The sequence below is a fragment of the Protomyctophum parallelum genome (assembly GCF_964188405.1).
Source record: "Protomyctophum parallelum genome assembly, chromosome: 4".
Classification (NCBI taxonomy): domain Eukaryota; kingdom Metazoa; phylum Chordata; class Actinopteri; order Myctophiformes; family Myctophidae; genus Protomyctophum; species Protomyctophum parallelum.
In genome coordinates, this window is record NC_139700.1 from 28268240 (window position 1) to 28281698 (window position 13459).

Consider the following 13459-nt stretch of genomic DNA (forward strand, 5'->3'; position numbering starts at 1 on the left):
CTCTAGTGGACAGAACGTGCATAAAAAACTTGACATTCTGTTTTATGAGCTACCTACATTTTTTAATATAAAAAATATAAAAAACTAGAACTGCACTCTGTCGAGTCCATACTTGCTTGTTGCACACTAGTAGGCCATAAATGGCCAACTAGTGCGCAAGCAGAGCGCGCAAGTACTTTCGACCGCTGTAAACTGTGGAATCTCAGTATCTCTGTGAAGGAACCTACTTTATGCATGTAAACACCTAGTATTATTAAGTATGGTTCAAGTTTCTATCTATATAAGAAATACAGTTTTATCAATTTAGAAATATTCTGGGTCCCTTTTTTGTTTTTCAAAGAAAGATAAATCATTGATATGTGATGAAAAAAAAGGTATATAAACTGAATTAAAATATGTTATACAGTATAATTATTTTATTATTTATTGTAAATTTTCTGTTTCTTTATTGTATTTATGAAATCGAATGACAGCTTCTTTACATCGTTTGTACATAATACCGAGTCCATGTTTTAGAATTATGAAATTATTTGTTTGGGTTTCTTCCTTTTTTCAATTTCTACGTCTTCTATTATGTCATCGTCATTCGTTTTTCTATTGTAGTTGGCAACAAATTCTGCTAAACAAATATCCTAATATATCAGGCCATGCAGTGTACCTCTCGATAATATTAGAATAAAATATATCCTGTTCATCATCTTGCTTATCTTGAATAATTTTCAATGGTTTCATCATGGATACCGAGAATTCTTAGAGTTTGTGTTTATAAATATTACCTTAGTGCTCATTTTATTTAGAGGTAGTGACAGTAATCTGTATGCTGCTTCTTGTGCTGAAACTTCTCTATGGTTGAGGAATACTGCTTTTATTTTATTTATTTGATCTCTGAAGTCCATATCTCTACTTTCATGTGATACAATTTTTTATAGTTGTCCCATGTTAGTTCAGTGGTTCCTGCCAGTGGTCAGTGGTTCTAAGGATCTTTAGGTCAGTGGTTCCTGTTGGCCAACTAGTTCCTGTCAGTCGCTGCCCGTCTGACTCAGGATGTCTTCTGGTCTCTGACTTTAGGTCAGTGGTTCCTGCCAGTGGTCAGTGATTTGCTGCCCTTCTCTAAGGATCTTTAGATCAGTGGTTCCTGTCAGTCGCTGCCCGTCTGACTCAGGATGTCTTCTGGTCTCTGACTTTAGGTCAGTGGTTCCTGCCAGTGGTCAGTGATTTGCTGCCCTTCTCTAAGGATCTTTAGGTCAGTGGTTCCTGTCAGTCGCTGCCCGTCTGACTCAGGATGTCTTCTGGTCTCTGACTTTAGGTCAGTGGTTCCTGCCAGTGGTCAGTGGTTCGCTGCCCGTCTCTAATAGGGGATTCACACTATGGTCCCGGGTGCGCACTCGGGACGACTTGGCAGATGTTGTGGTAGTGTGAATGATGCATACCGTTCCCGGGAGCGGATTGCCCAACCGTCCCCGGGACCGCATGGGGGGCGGGTCTCTGGACCGTTGAAGTGTATTCAGATACGGATCGTTCCAATGTGAATGCATGCGTAAGAAGTGGACTGTTTTTTTTAAAAGAACGTGACATAATCTCTAGTCGACAAGCCAAGCGTCAACAAAAGAAAACACACAGCCGCTGCAGTGCTGCACAACGCGTAACACCAGCTCATTTCTCAACGCCGCCCGTCTCCTGTTGAATCTGCGTATATGCGCAGCACCGCAGTACGCGCTGATCTTATTACACGTGGCTCTTGGGCTTTGCTTGGCATAGTTTCCAAAGTAAAACAAAATAATAATAATGCTAAAGTAGAATCCATAGCAAACTAATATCAAACACGACACTGGAGCACAGAACTGACTGACACAGTGAATAGCAGGCAGGCTGACAGTATAGTAGTATAACGGCAAAGAGGCAATGCAATTCAGTGTGTCTGGATTTATTTGAGACAATGTCGCACAGTTGATGGTCAGTGTCCGTGCGCGCCAGCCATCAAGCACACCGTCATCAGGAGGATTAAAGTGTGTTATGCAAGTGTACCCGGGTGCGCTGTTGAATCTCGGGGACCAGGCAACCGTATTCGAAAACGGTTCCAATGAAACGGATTCAGTCCGTCTCAGTGTGAATCCCCTATAAGGATCTTTAGGTCAGTGGTTCCTGTTGGCCAACTAGTTCCTGTCAGTCGCTGCCCGTCTGACTCAGGATGTCTATATATCGTCTCTTTCTAGAATAAAACTTTATGACTTAGTTTTTGCACACTACTTTTTGATAATGTTGAATGAAACTAACGTAAAGCTTTATGATTTACTGTTTGGACACTACTGTTGTTTTTATACACTCCAGAAACATAATGTCGTAATGAATACGTAATTGACTAATTTGGATTGTGACGTATGTCAATCAGTGCCTCCCAACACTAAAACATATCGTCATTACGTCACCATCGAAAACCAATTACACTCTGGCATTGGGTCCTTTAATCCACATATTTCTTCCGTCATCATTGAGAACTAGTTATAAATATACTATATATGTAATTTGTAAGTTGATTAGCGGTATACTGTGGTTACTTTGCGCCAAAAAACGTCCCAGCCAACCCGCCACTTTTGATGCGTATGAAAATAAAACAGCAAATTGTGCCTGATTTGCTGGGACCAGATTACATACATGACCATATTTCTTACGTCATCATTGAGAGCTAGTCATACATATACTGTATATATAATTTGTAAGTTGATTAGCGGTATACTGTGGTTACTTTGCGCCAAAAACCGTCCCAGCCAACCCGCCACTTTTGATGCGTATGCAAATAAAACAGCAAATTTGTGCCTGATTTGCTGGGACCAGATTACATACATGACCATATTTCTTAGGTCATCATTGAGAGCTAGTCATACATATACTATATATATAATTTGTAAGTTGATTAGTGGTATACTGTGGTTACTTTGCGCCAAAAACCGTCCCAGCCAACCCGCCACTTTTGATGCGTATGCAAAGAAAACAGCAAATTTGTGCCTGATTTGCTGGGACCAGATTACATACATGACCATATTTCTTACGTCATCATTGAGAGCTAGTCATACATATACTATATATATAATTTGTAAGTTGATTAGCGGTATACTGTGGTTACTTTGCACCAAAAACCGTCCCAGCCAACCCGCCACTTTTGATGCGTATGCAAATAAAACAGCAAATTTGTGCCTGATTTGCTGGGACCAGATTACATACATGACCATATTTCTTACGTCATCATTGAGAGCTAGTCATACATATACACACCATGTACTCTGGTCCCAGCAAATCAGGCACAATTTGCTATTTTATTTTACAGATTATATATATAGTATATGTATGACTCTCAATGATGACGTAAGAAATATGGTCATGTATGTAATCTGGTCCCAGCAAATCAGGCACAAATTTGCTGTTTTATTTGCATACGCATCAAAAGTGGCGGGTTGGCTGGGACGGTGCATACGGACCGGGCGAAGATATTACTTGCGCGCTCTGCTTGCGCAAGTAATAATAAAGCAATGAAATTCGAATGGGATTATAGAGGTAAACTGACAGCCCTAGTGGTGAGGGACATTCTTGTGGTGGTCACGCATATTTTTTGACCAAATTTAAACAGACAGTTTTACAGTATTTGGAGCACATGCAATATATGTGTTTGTGTGATGTTAGCGTGCGGTGAGGAGATGTACATTTACAAATGTACATTTTTGAATATAAAAAATAATAAAGCAATCAAATTTGAATGTGATTATAGAGGTAAACTGACAGCCCTAGTGGTGAGGGACATTCTTGTGGTGGTCACGCATATTATTTGACCAAATTCAAACAGACAGTTTTACAGTATTTGGAGCACATGCAATATATGTGTTTGTGTGATGTTAGCGTGCGTTGAGGAGATGTACATTTACAAATGTACATTTTTGAATATAAAAAATAATAAAGCAATAAAATTCGAATGGGATTATAGAGGTAAACTGACAGCCCTAGTGGTGAGGGACATTCTTGTGGCGGTCACGCATATCTTTTGACCAAATTCAAACAGACAGTTTTACAGTATCTGGAGCACATGCAATATAATGTGTTTGTGTGATGTTAGCGTGCGGAGAGGGGATGGTGTGAGAAGTAGCTGTGAAGGTATGCTGTCCCGGCTTCTCCCCCCAAAGTGGCTTTAAAGTGCCTCTGAAATGCACAATTGGTTCTGCGGTCGGGTCACACAAACGAGATCGAGAGCACACATGTGTGCACACACATAATGCATGCTTCTCACTCATGCACAGTTGCTGATTGTTAAATGAATACATTGTAAAAAAAAACAATTGTCCCCAAAATATGAAATCAAACACCCAGGAGTGTAGGAGGAGGAGGAGTGTGGAAGAACCACACACCACCACAACAGTCTGGCTGCATGGCACCTCCTAATCACGCTGGTCACCAGCCTTGTGGTCAGTGAGTCACAACACACTGCCGTGGGAGTGGGAGTGGCATTCCACTTCTCCGCCAGGATGTGTCACATGTCCGGCCAAAACATGGCTGTGTTGTTGTTGGTCACTCCAGCACGAACGGAACGGCACGCCCAAGCTGATCCCACAACAGTTGGGTTAAACCCATTCAGGACGGGCATATATTATACTTTAGCTATTTTTGAAAAATTGTGAAAATGTGGCGCAAATCTTTTAATATATATTCTTTCACAGCAAATGTTTTTAACTCAAATCTTTGCTTCTGAGGGGGGGCCCTAGAACAACATATTTTCAGATCGGGGTCCGCAGCCAAATACAGAAAAAAAATTCAGAAAAAAATAATCTGCCTCAGGTCTAAATGGGTCAGGACTGTTTGCAGGCCCTTCTACTCTTCTACTCTCAACTTCTGGATGTAGTCTCTGATAAACCCTGGTTACTGATAGGCCTGTCACAATGCATTCATATTTGCATAATCGTCAATAGACCTTTAGCTAAGCCCCACCCTCTCCCCATGGGTTGGACACTTTCCACCCCGGGCTCATTCATTCCAATGTAAATATCATGAACTTTACACATTAAATACTGGTTAATTTTTTGGAAACAGACCTTCAAAATCTCTTCCAAATCTGTCAACAAGGCCTGCCGCACCCACTTTGCGGCAAGAAAGCGTGTCGCCACTCTCTTACTATTCCACTCAGGTCTAACCCATGTTATGCTTAGCTGTGATTGGACCATAGCAGTTTGGAGAGGGGCTTAGCTAAAGCTCTATTGTTTCTATGTTAAAAAATGTCCATGCATTTTCAAACATTTTTCAAAAGTAGCAGAAATAGCAGATCTACAAGCTTACAACACATCAGAAAGTGACTATAAGCGCTATAGTGTACCTTGTTTGGAAAGAAAAACAATAGTGTGTGTGTGTGTGTGTGTGTGTGTGTGTGTGTGTGTGTGTGTGTGTGTGTGTGTGTGTGTGTGTGTGTGTGTGTGTGTGTGTGTGTGTGTGTGTGTGTGTGTGTGTGTGTGTGTGCACTCTCACTGTGAATCACCCCAATAATCTGCAGGGATCAATAGGTCATGCTACAAACCATTCTGTGCTCCAAACGCAGACACAGACCTACACACAAAGCTTTTTATAGTGAGTGCTTAGCACCGCTCAAATGTTTCAGTGATTTCTTTGTATATTTAAGTTATGTGTCATATATCTCTCTGTGCAATTTGTGATTACGAATTAAGCCTAAAAGGCAAACAGAAATGCAGATTGAAACATTCCAATGTTCAATGTAAATCGTCAACGTAAATTTGTAATCATGACACAGCCCTAGTTACTGACAGATTTCAATCATCCACTCCACCAAACTATACACCAAACAAGAGTCCATTTTGTAACAGCAAAATAAGCTGATTGGGGCAGAGAAGAATCTTGTTCCTGCCTTTAAGGGTTCCCACCCACCCAGTTGCGCATATAACTCATGACATCATCCATACTCCATTATCTGGAGTGTGGAAATGTATATTGGGAAATATCAAAACGCTAGTCAAAAGGACGGGAATGTAAGCTAAGCTGCGATGTAGGCTCTTGATAGATGGATAGACGTGAGACAAAGAAGTACAATCAATGATATGTGTGTATAATTATGCTTGCACTCTTACCTACTGTATGTGCGTGCATGCGTGTGCAGGCTGTACTGAATGGCAGGCTTACTGTATAACGGACTACACTGGGGTCTAGTGGTGCATTAGGCATGGCCAGAGATGGGCTGGTTCGGACTAAATAATGGATACCATCTTCTGCTTCTGAATAAATGAACACCAGAGAAATGGAGAGAGAGGGGTGTGTGTGTGTGTGTGTGTGTGTGTGTGTGTGTGTGTGTGTGTGTGTGTGTGTGTGTGTGTGTGTGTGTGTGTGTGTGTGTGTGTGTGTGTGTGTGTGTGTGTGTGTGTGTGTGTGTGTGTGTGTGTGTGTGTGTGTGTGTGTGTGTGTGTGTGTGTGTGTGTGTGTGTGTGTGTGTGTGTGAGAAATTGAATGCCAGAGAGGGAGAGAGCGGTGCGTTTGTGTAACTGGAGATACAGAGAGGGTCGGGGGCAGTGATGGCCTCCTCCTCGCTGCACCACTGTGGGACATCCAGAGATAGAGAGGGAAGGTTCACACATGACCTGCAGGTGGCTGCCGGGTCCGTACGGTGCATCCATCCTGCTGGGTTAAAAAAACACAAAAATAGGATTTAGACAGAACCACGTCTTATTGCCTTCTGTCCAGACACAGTATGTTTGATAACCACATACTGTGTGCCCGATCAACCAACCACTGACGAGTGTTGGTTGGTCGGGCACCAGTGTGTTGGTCGGGCACCATATATGGTGCCCAGGTCTCGTGACATCATGTGACATCATCAGGGATGGAGATGTGGAGATCTTGATGTCCTAGTAAATGCGACCTGTTAAGCCCATACAGTATGTAAGTATGGAGATCCCTGATGTCATCAATATTGGCCAGCAACTCTACATCTGACCTCAAACCCTTATAGATCTCCATATGTCAGAACCTGTTCTGACATTCCATATGTTAGTTAGTTAGTTTAATTTATTGTCCACAATGTGGAAATTGGTCTTTGGTCTCAAACAACAAACGGCAACAACACTTACACACAATTATCTTCATGACAAAAATGCAGGACAACAGTGGCAAATACATTAAAAACAAATCTAGCGAGACATGGTATCATTTAAGGTGGTTGCACACTTGGCGTGTTTTTCGGAAAACCGATGGAGAAACGCAGCTAAAAATCCGAAAAACGCGCTCTGTGTGCAGGGACACTCTGTGTGCCTTAATGGCATTAGGAATGAAGGAAATTTTTAAGATGTTACCGTTAGCTTTTGGGAGTTGGAACTTCCTGCAGAGTGGATGAGAGGGGTCATTTGCTATCTTGACAGCTTTTTTCCCGAATTACTTCCATGTAGATACAACTTAATTGTTTCTGTTTCTTCCCAAAGATTTTTGAGGCTAGGAGGGTTCACTATTCGCTGCAGCTTGCTTCTTCCTTTTACATATTAACTCATCGATTGCGCAAAACGCTCTAAAGCGTTTTATTAATCTCGAGCGCCGTCTGCGCATCACGCTCTAAAGCGTTTTATTGGTGTTTTTACTGTATACTGTACATCAACTTCTCTGACGCCCGGACAACACATAATGTAACACTGATCACCTCCAGAAAGATCCGCTGTGAGATCCGGGAGTTTAAAGCCCCCCACCTCCTGAAAAGAGGCCTGGTCTAACCACATTCCAGGCATGCCGTATCCATTACGACGTACTGGGGAGGCGGCATCGCCGTCCTGCACACGGCATAGACCAACGCAGATCAGGGGATCTAAAATGGAGCTACCCATTTTCTAGTGTGTGTGAAATTTGTGAATACACTCGATTACCCTTCCCCTCCTGTTTCTACATGGTTTCTCCCGAGGCATCTCTCCATCGCATTACAGTTTCTCCCCCCCCCCCACTCATTCACACAGATCCACTCGACACAGCCCTCTCTAATTCTTTCCAACGACAACTCACCGGTCTGCCGCCTCATTCTCGGAAATATAAACCCGTATATAAACCAATAATAATCTCCAACGGTCGATCGCCATTTCACGGACAGGTATACGCGAAACGAATGACGTATTCTCGAAGGACCGCCATAGGAGAAGCAGTATACATCTGACCAACTGTCTTTTTTTCGCCGTCGCGTCAGCCATGTTTGGACAAAGAAGCAGTATACTAGGCTAGCAGATATCACACCGTGGAACCCCCCCCACACTGCGAGTTGCGATCGATCGTTTTGCAGTTTGCAATGCTACTCTCATTCTCGGAAAAAAGATTCTCGGCAGTTGATCACCATAATCGCCATAGCGCCTTCGCCAGCCAATTGCAGTGATAAGGCGTCTGGGACGTAATCGACCCGTTTGTAATGGATAACTAATACAATCCTAAGCTGCGGAAGCCATCGTGTTGTCTGTCATTTTGTCGAAATCACAGCCAGCCTGGCTACGCTTATCGCTCCTGTGGTTCATGTCCAGACATGTCGTGGAACCCCCCCCCCCCACTGCGAGTTGAGTCGCTCCTGTGGTTCATGTCCAGACATGTCAACCTCTCAAGTCACTGTTATGCTATCAAACGATCTGTTGATTTTGTTTACTGAGACAATGATCACATATGTGCATAGAATCATCATCATCATGACGTTATCATGACAGGCAGATATAAACATAAATAAAGTATCATATACATACTACACACTGAATGAAAGCCCTAAATGTCTAATTTTAGGAGGAAAACAAATAAAATACACATATCCCATATACTGTTTGTCAATACTAGACTATTGAATCCATTTCATTTATAAAATTCTCTTTTTCAGAGAGAACTTTAGCCCATTCTGACCTGAGATCAGATTCATACGAGGTTTCCACTGGACACACACTGGTCTGATTAGAGAAAGCATGGACCTATAGAACTATTATTCACAAAATAAGGCATATAGCGACATGTACATACTATATACCGTATGAAACAGAAGACTCTCTGCTTTCATAAGAAAAAAACTAATACTGTAATAATAATAAAAATCACACCCATGTGAAGTGAGCAGTGCAATGTTGTGAAGTGAGCAGTGCAACATTGCACTGCTCACTTCACAGGGGTGTGATTTTCATTATTATTACAGTAGAAGTATTTTTCTTATGAAAGCAGAGAGTCTTCTGTTTCATACGGTATATAGTATGTATAGGCCTTATTTTGTGAATATTTAGTTGTCAGTTCCTTGTCTTGTCTAAAATACTCTGAGGATTTCAGAAAATGCATGGACCTGAAGAACCATTATTCACAAAATAAGGCCTATAGCGACATGTACATACTATATACCGTATGAAACAGAAGACTCTCTGCTTTCATAAGAAAAATACTTCTACTGTAATAATAATAAAAATCACACCCATGTGAAGTGAGCAGTGCAATGTTGTGCAACATTGCACTGCTCACTTCACAGGGGTGTGATTTTTATTATTATTACAGTAGAAGTATTTTTCTTATGAAAGCAGAGAGTCTTCTGTTTCATACGGTATATAGTATGTACATGTCGCTATAGGCCTTATTTTGTGAATAATGGTTCTTCAGGTCCATGCATTTTCTGAAATCCTCTCTGGTGGGCGCAAGCTGCATTCAACAGCCAATTACTGACAAACTATACATGGGACCATGTGTATTTGTTTTCCTCCTAAAAGTAGACATTCAGGGCTTTCATTCAGTGTGTAGTATGTATATGATATTATTTGTGTTCATTTTTATATCTGTCTGTCAATGTCTGTCAACTTCAACCTTCCATATCTCTGCTGTTTTTTCAAAAGAGCAGCGTGCAGTGAAAAGCAGGTTTTAGAAAAAGGTCAATATCTCCAGAATGGAAGATGGTAGAATCATATTTTTTTTTTTAAATTGAAGTGGACTAGTTTGGCTTCCTTTTGATTTATGCAATGTGCGATGTGCTATAAGAGGCCCCTCGCTGTGGGCCCCTAAAAAGTTAAAAAGTCCAATGTTAATCGCTTAGCAGAAGCAATCCTGAGTAGAATTTCAAAAGTTAGCAATCAATGTGTTAAGATTGCCATACCACTTTGCCATGTTAAAAGATTCCCTGATTTCCCTCTTATCAGGTTCTTATCGAATATAGACTGTTTCCATGATATGCTTGCTCAACGAATTGAGCTTGCGTAGTAGGTGGAGGCGTTGATTACAAGTTTAAAACATCTGGTCAGTATTTTCACTGAATTTTGAATTGTGCCTAAATATTTAAAATTGTCTACTATCTCCACTATTTGCCCACTAATTGTAATGGACTGCACAGGTTCCTTTTCATGAATGACAAGTTATTTTGTTTTTGTCACATTAATCCCTAAGGTGCTTTTATCACACCAGTTCTGAAGAGATTACTCTGTATGCTTCCTCCCCCGCTGTGTCCCCCTTCTTCAGTAAGGCAACCAGGGCCATATCAACCGCATACTGTACTTGAACAAATGAAACATATCCTGGTCTATCTGGAAAAGTAAGGGGGATAAGATAGTCCCGTGCGGAGCACCAGTGATGTCGGACAGAGTATCATTAACATGGACCTGTTGAGTACCGTCAGAGAGGAAGTCTCTGACAAGATGGATAATACCTCCATTTACCCCGATGTCAATGAGTCTCTGCAGGAGGGTGTGTATCTGCATGCTGTTGAAAGCAGAGGGAAATCAATAAAAAGGACCCTGGCAAAGTGGGAGTGGACTTGGAGATGCTTTGACAGGGTGTTAAACAGGCTGATAGTTGCATCATCAGTTCCTCTCTGGCTTTTATAAGCAAATTGGAGATGATCTAAGGTGTTAGAAACCATTGCTGTAATTTGTCTGCTTATAACTCTTTCAAAACATTTTCACAAAAAGTATTTTAGTTCAGTGGCTCCAGGCTTCTTTGGGAGAGGCACAATACAAGATATTTTCCATAAATTGGACATTGTTAGAGAGTTAAGCAAATACTGTTATAGCTTCAACACAATACCTTTAAGTTCATGAAAATTTTCTTTCAACACTCTACCTCTAAGGCCATCTGGCGATGTCTCCCTTTTGACTTATACCTGTCAATTCAAGTTCTCAACATGCCCGAAAATTAAGGCCCGGCCCTACCTGGGCAGCCTGCCGTCAACGAGGCGGATGCTTGCAAAGGGCGAGGTCGCTTCTCGCCCTCAGGCGTCTTACTGGTTATTATATTACCATTTTAAGCATCTTTGAATAGCCTTACAGTTAGTGGTTTTACCAGCTGTTAATAGCAATAGCAAGCTGAGTCTATCATCGATGTCCAAGCTAGTCTAGTAGTCGGCTGACATCGCTGTGCTAGTCCAGTTGGCTTTCTCATTTGCTAAACCGCGCTGTGTGTGTGTGTGTGTGTGTGTGTGTGTGTGTGGTCTTTTGTAAGCCTCAGTACAAGAGGAAATTGGGAACTTCGTTGTGAACTTTGTATTTCTTGTTATGATACGAAACGGAAACGAACGACTTAGAGAATTTTGGTTCCTACCTACTGTGCTGAAACTGACACAGAGGCAGTTAACGCGGACCCCCACAGATAATAATAATGTTTCTATTCATCACTCCATCTCTCTCTGTCCATCCACCCCCCCCACCCCCCCACCCCCCACTCAGGGCCAGGGCCAGACGTTCATCTTCCCAGACGTCTTCCCGGAGAAGGCCTCTGTGCCGGAGGAGGGCTCCATGGACGCGCTGCAGGACAAGTTCATGGAGGACGAGAAGCAGCGTCAGAAACCCGACCCCACCCGAGGAGGGGTCACCGACTGGTTCGGACTCTGAAATACAAACCACTTGACCCTGAGGAGTCAGCGGCGGGGCTGCGAGCGTGCACAAACGATATTCTCTTGATTTACAGTGTGATAACTGTGTTCATATCGTTTTGCAAATTCTGTTTGTGTAAGACATAAGTCCAAGTGTGTTGGTGTGAGTGTGCGTGCGTGCGTGCGTGTGCGTGCGTGTGTGAGGCTGCAGTCCAGTAGTCGGAGCCAGAACAGAACCACAGTAGGAGGAGAGTGGCTCGGGTCCATGTTTGTAGAGACCAGCCCACCGTGCCGAACCCCCATCACCTCAGATGACCCCCTCCCCTCTCCCTGCTGCTCCTCCTACTCCGCCACCTAACTCTCTTTCCTTGCCCCTCCTCCTCTTACCGTCCTCGGGCTCTTCCTGCCTCCTCCTCGTTCCTTCCCTTGTCTCCTCTGGTTTAGTGGTCTTTGTCCCATCTCGGTCCCTCTGCATCTGTTCATCTTCTTGACCTCTTCCTTCCTGCACATTTCTGCTTCTTCATCTCGACCTCCTTCTTCTCCGTCACGTCTTCCACGTCTTCCTTCCTCCTGATTTTGTCGACTATGACGAAAAATGTTTGTTGACTACCTTATTTTTTTCACTGAACGAAACAAAAATACTGACAATTTCGTCAGCAAATAAAAACTAGACTGACAGTCAGTTGAGTAGAGACGCTGTCGTTTTATCGGCTATCTTTATCTTTTCAGCTTGCAACAAAGTGTAAATCAGCCATTATGACACCATCAAGGCCCGTCAAAATATATTTTTGTTGACAAAATAAACTGTAGATTTAGTCGACTAAAATCATATGATAGTCGACAAAAACAATTCAGATGTGTGCACAAAAAAAATCAACATTACTTTGCGCCTCCTGTTCCACTCCCCCCCCCCCCCCCCCCCCCCAGGCTGGTGGATGTTGTTGATGTGGGATCCCTCGTACCTCCACTGACACGTAGCCAGTTGGACCGCGCCGCCTCAACAACCCGCAAGCCCCCTTTTTCTCTTTTATGAGTTTGCCTTGGATTAATTGACCACTTTAGGTAAACAACAATTGAGATGTTGTTTCAATAAAGCACCAACGTGGAATTCGCTGGGGCGTTCCGTCCCCCCTTTTCCTTTTTTTTTGGCGGGAGCAAAAGCCTCCCGCTTCACTCTGCAAAGCTCCTCCGAAGAGACCATATGCGTGCATGTTTGTGTAACTTATGGGACATGGCAGTGAATTTACATTTGTAAGTACTGTTTGAGTGAAAACACAAACAAATAAAAAGCTCACTTGTCAAAAAGTGCTCCGCGTTGCTCACATTTCTTCTCATCACCTCATCTCCCACGTTGGAGAATGCCCGGGCACTTCAAAAAAGCGCCCCTCAAGCAGCACCACACGTAACAGTCTGAGTGTGTTTGTGCCAATGTGGTCTGGTAGCTGTTTTGACAAAGTAATGATCTGTGTTTGAGTCCTGGGCCACTTGAGGACTGTGTGCTCTTACGGTAATAGGGCCCACGTAGGGGGGGGGGTCACTCAGACCCTCCATTGTGTGCGGCGGAGAGGCCGAGGGTTACAGTAAGTGTCCCCCAGCCGTGACCACTAATGCTGGGCTGCTCCTCCAGTGTCCAGTCGCTGACTTGGC

General features: G+C 42.9%; 1 protein-coding gene and 1 long non-coding RNA gene across 2 annotated transcripts in view; one reads left to right on the forward strand and one right to left on the reverse strand.

Moving 5' to 3' along the window:
• Window positions 1–13120, forward strand: part of mrpl23 (mitochondrial ribosomal protein L23) — a 71521-nt gene extending 58401 nt beyond the window's left edge. The window contains exon 5 of the mRNA XM_083763147.1: window positions 11667–13120. Coding sequence (XP_083619273.1) covers window positions 11667–11831 — 165 coding nt within the window. The 3' untranslated portion in view covers window positions 11832–13120. The remainder of the gene's footprint in view (window positions 1–11666) is intronic.
• On the reverse strand, window positions 6292–12341 carry LOC310857458. Its single transcript, XR_014569137.1, has 2 exons — window positions 12200–12341; window positions 6292–6657 (listed from the first exon to the last, which is right to left on the reverse strand). It is a non-coding gene; the product is annotated as an uncharacterized lncRNA (long non-coding RNA).
• Window positions 13121–13459: the final 339 nt, after the last annotated feature.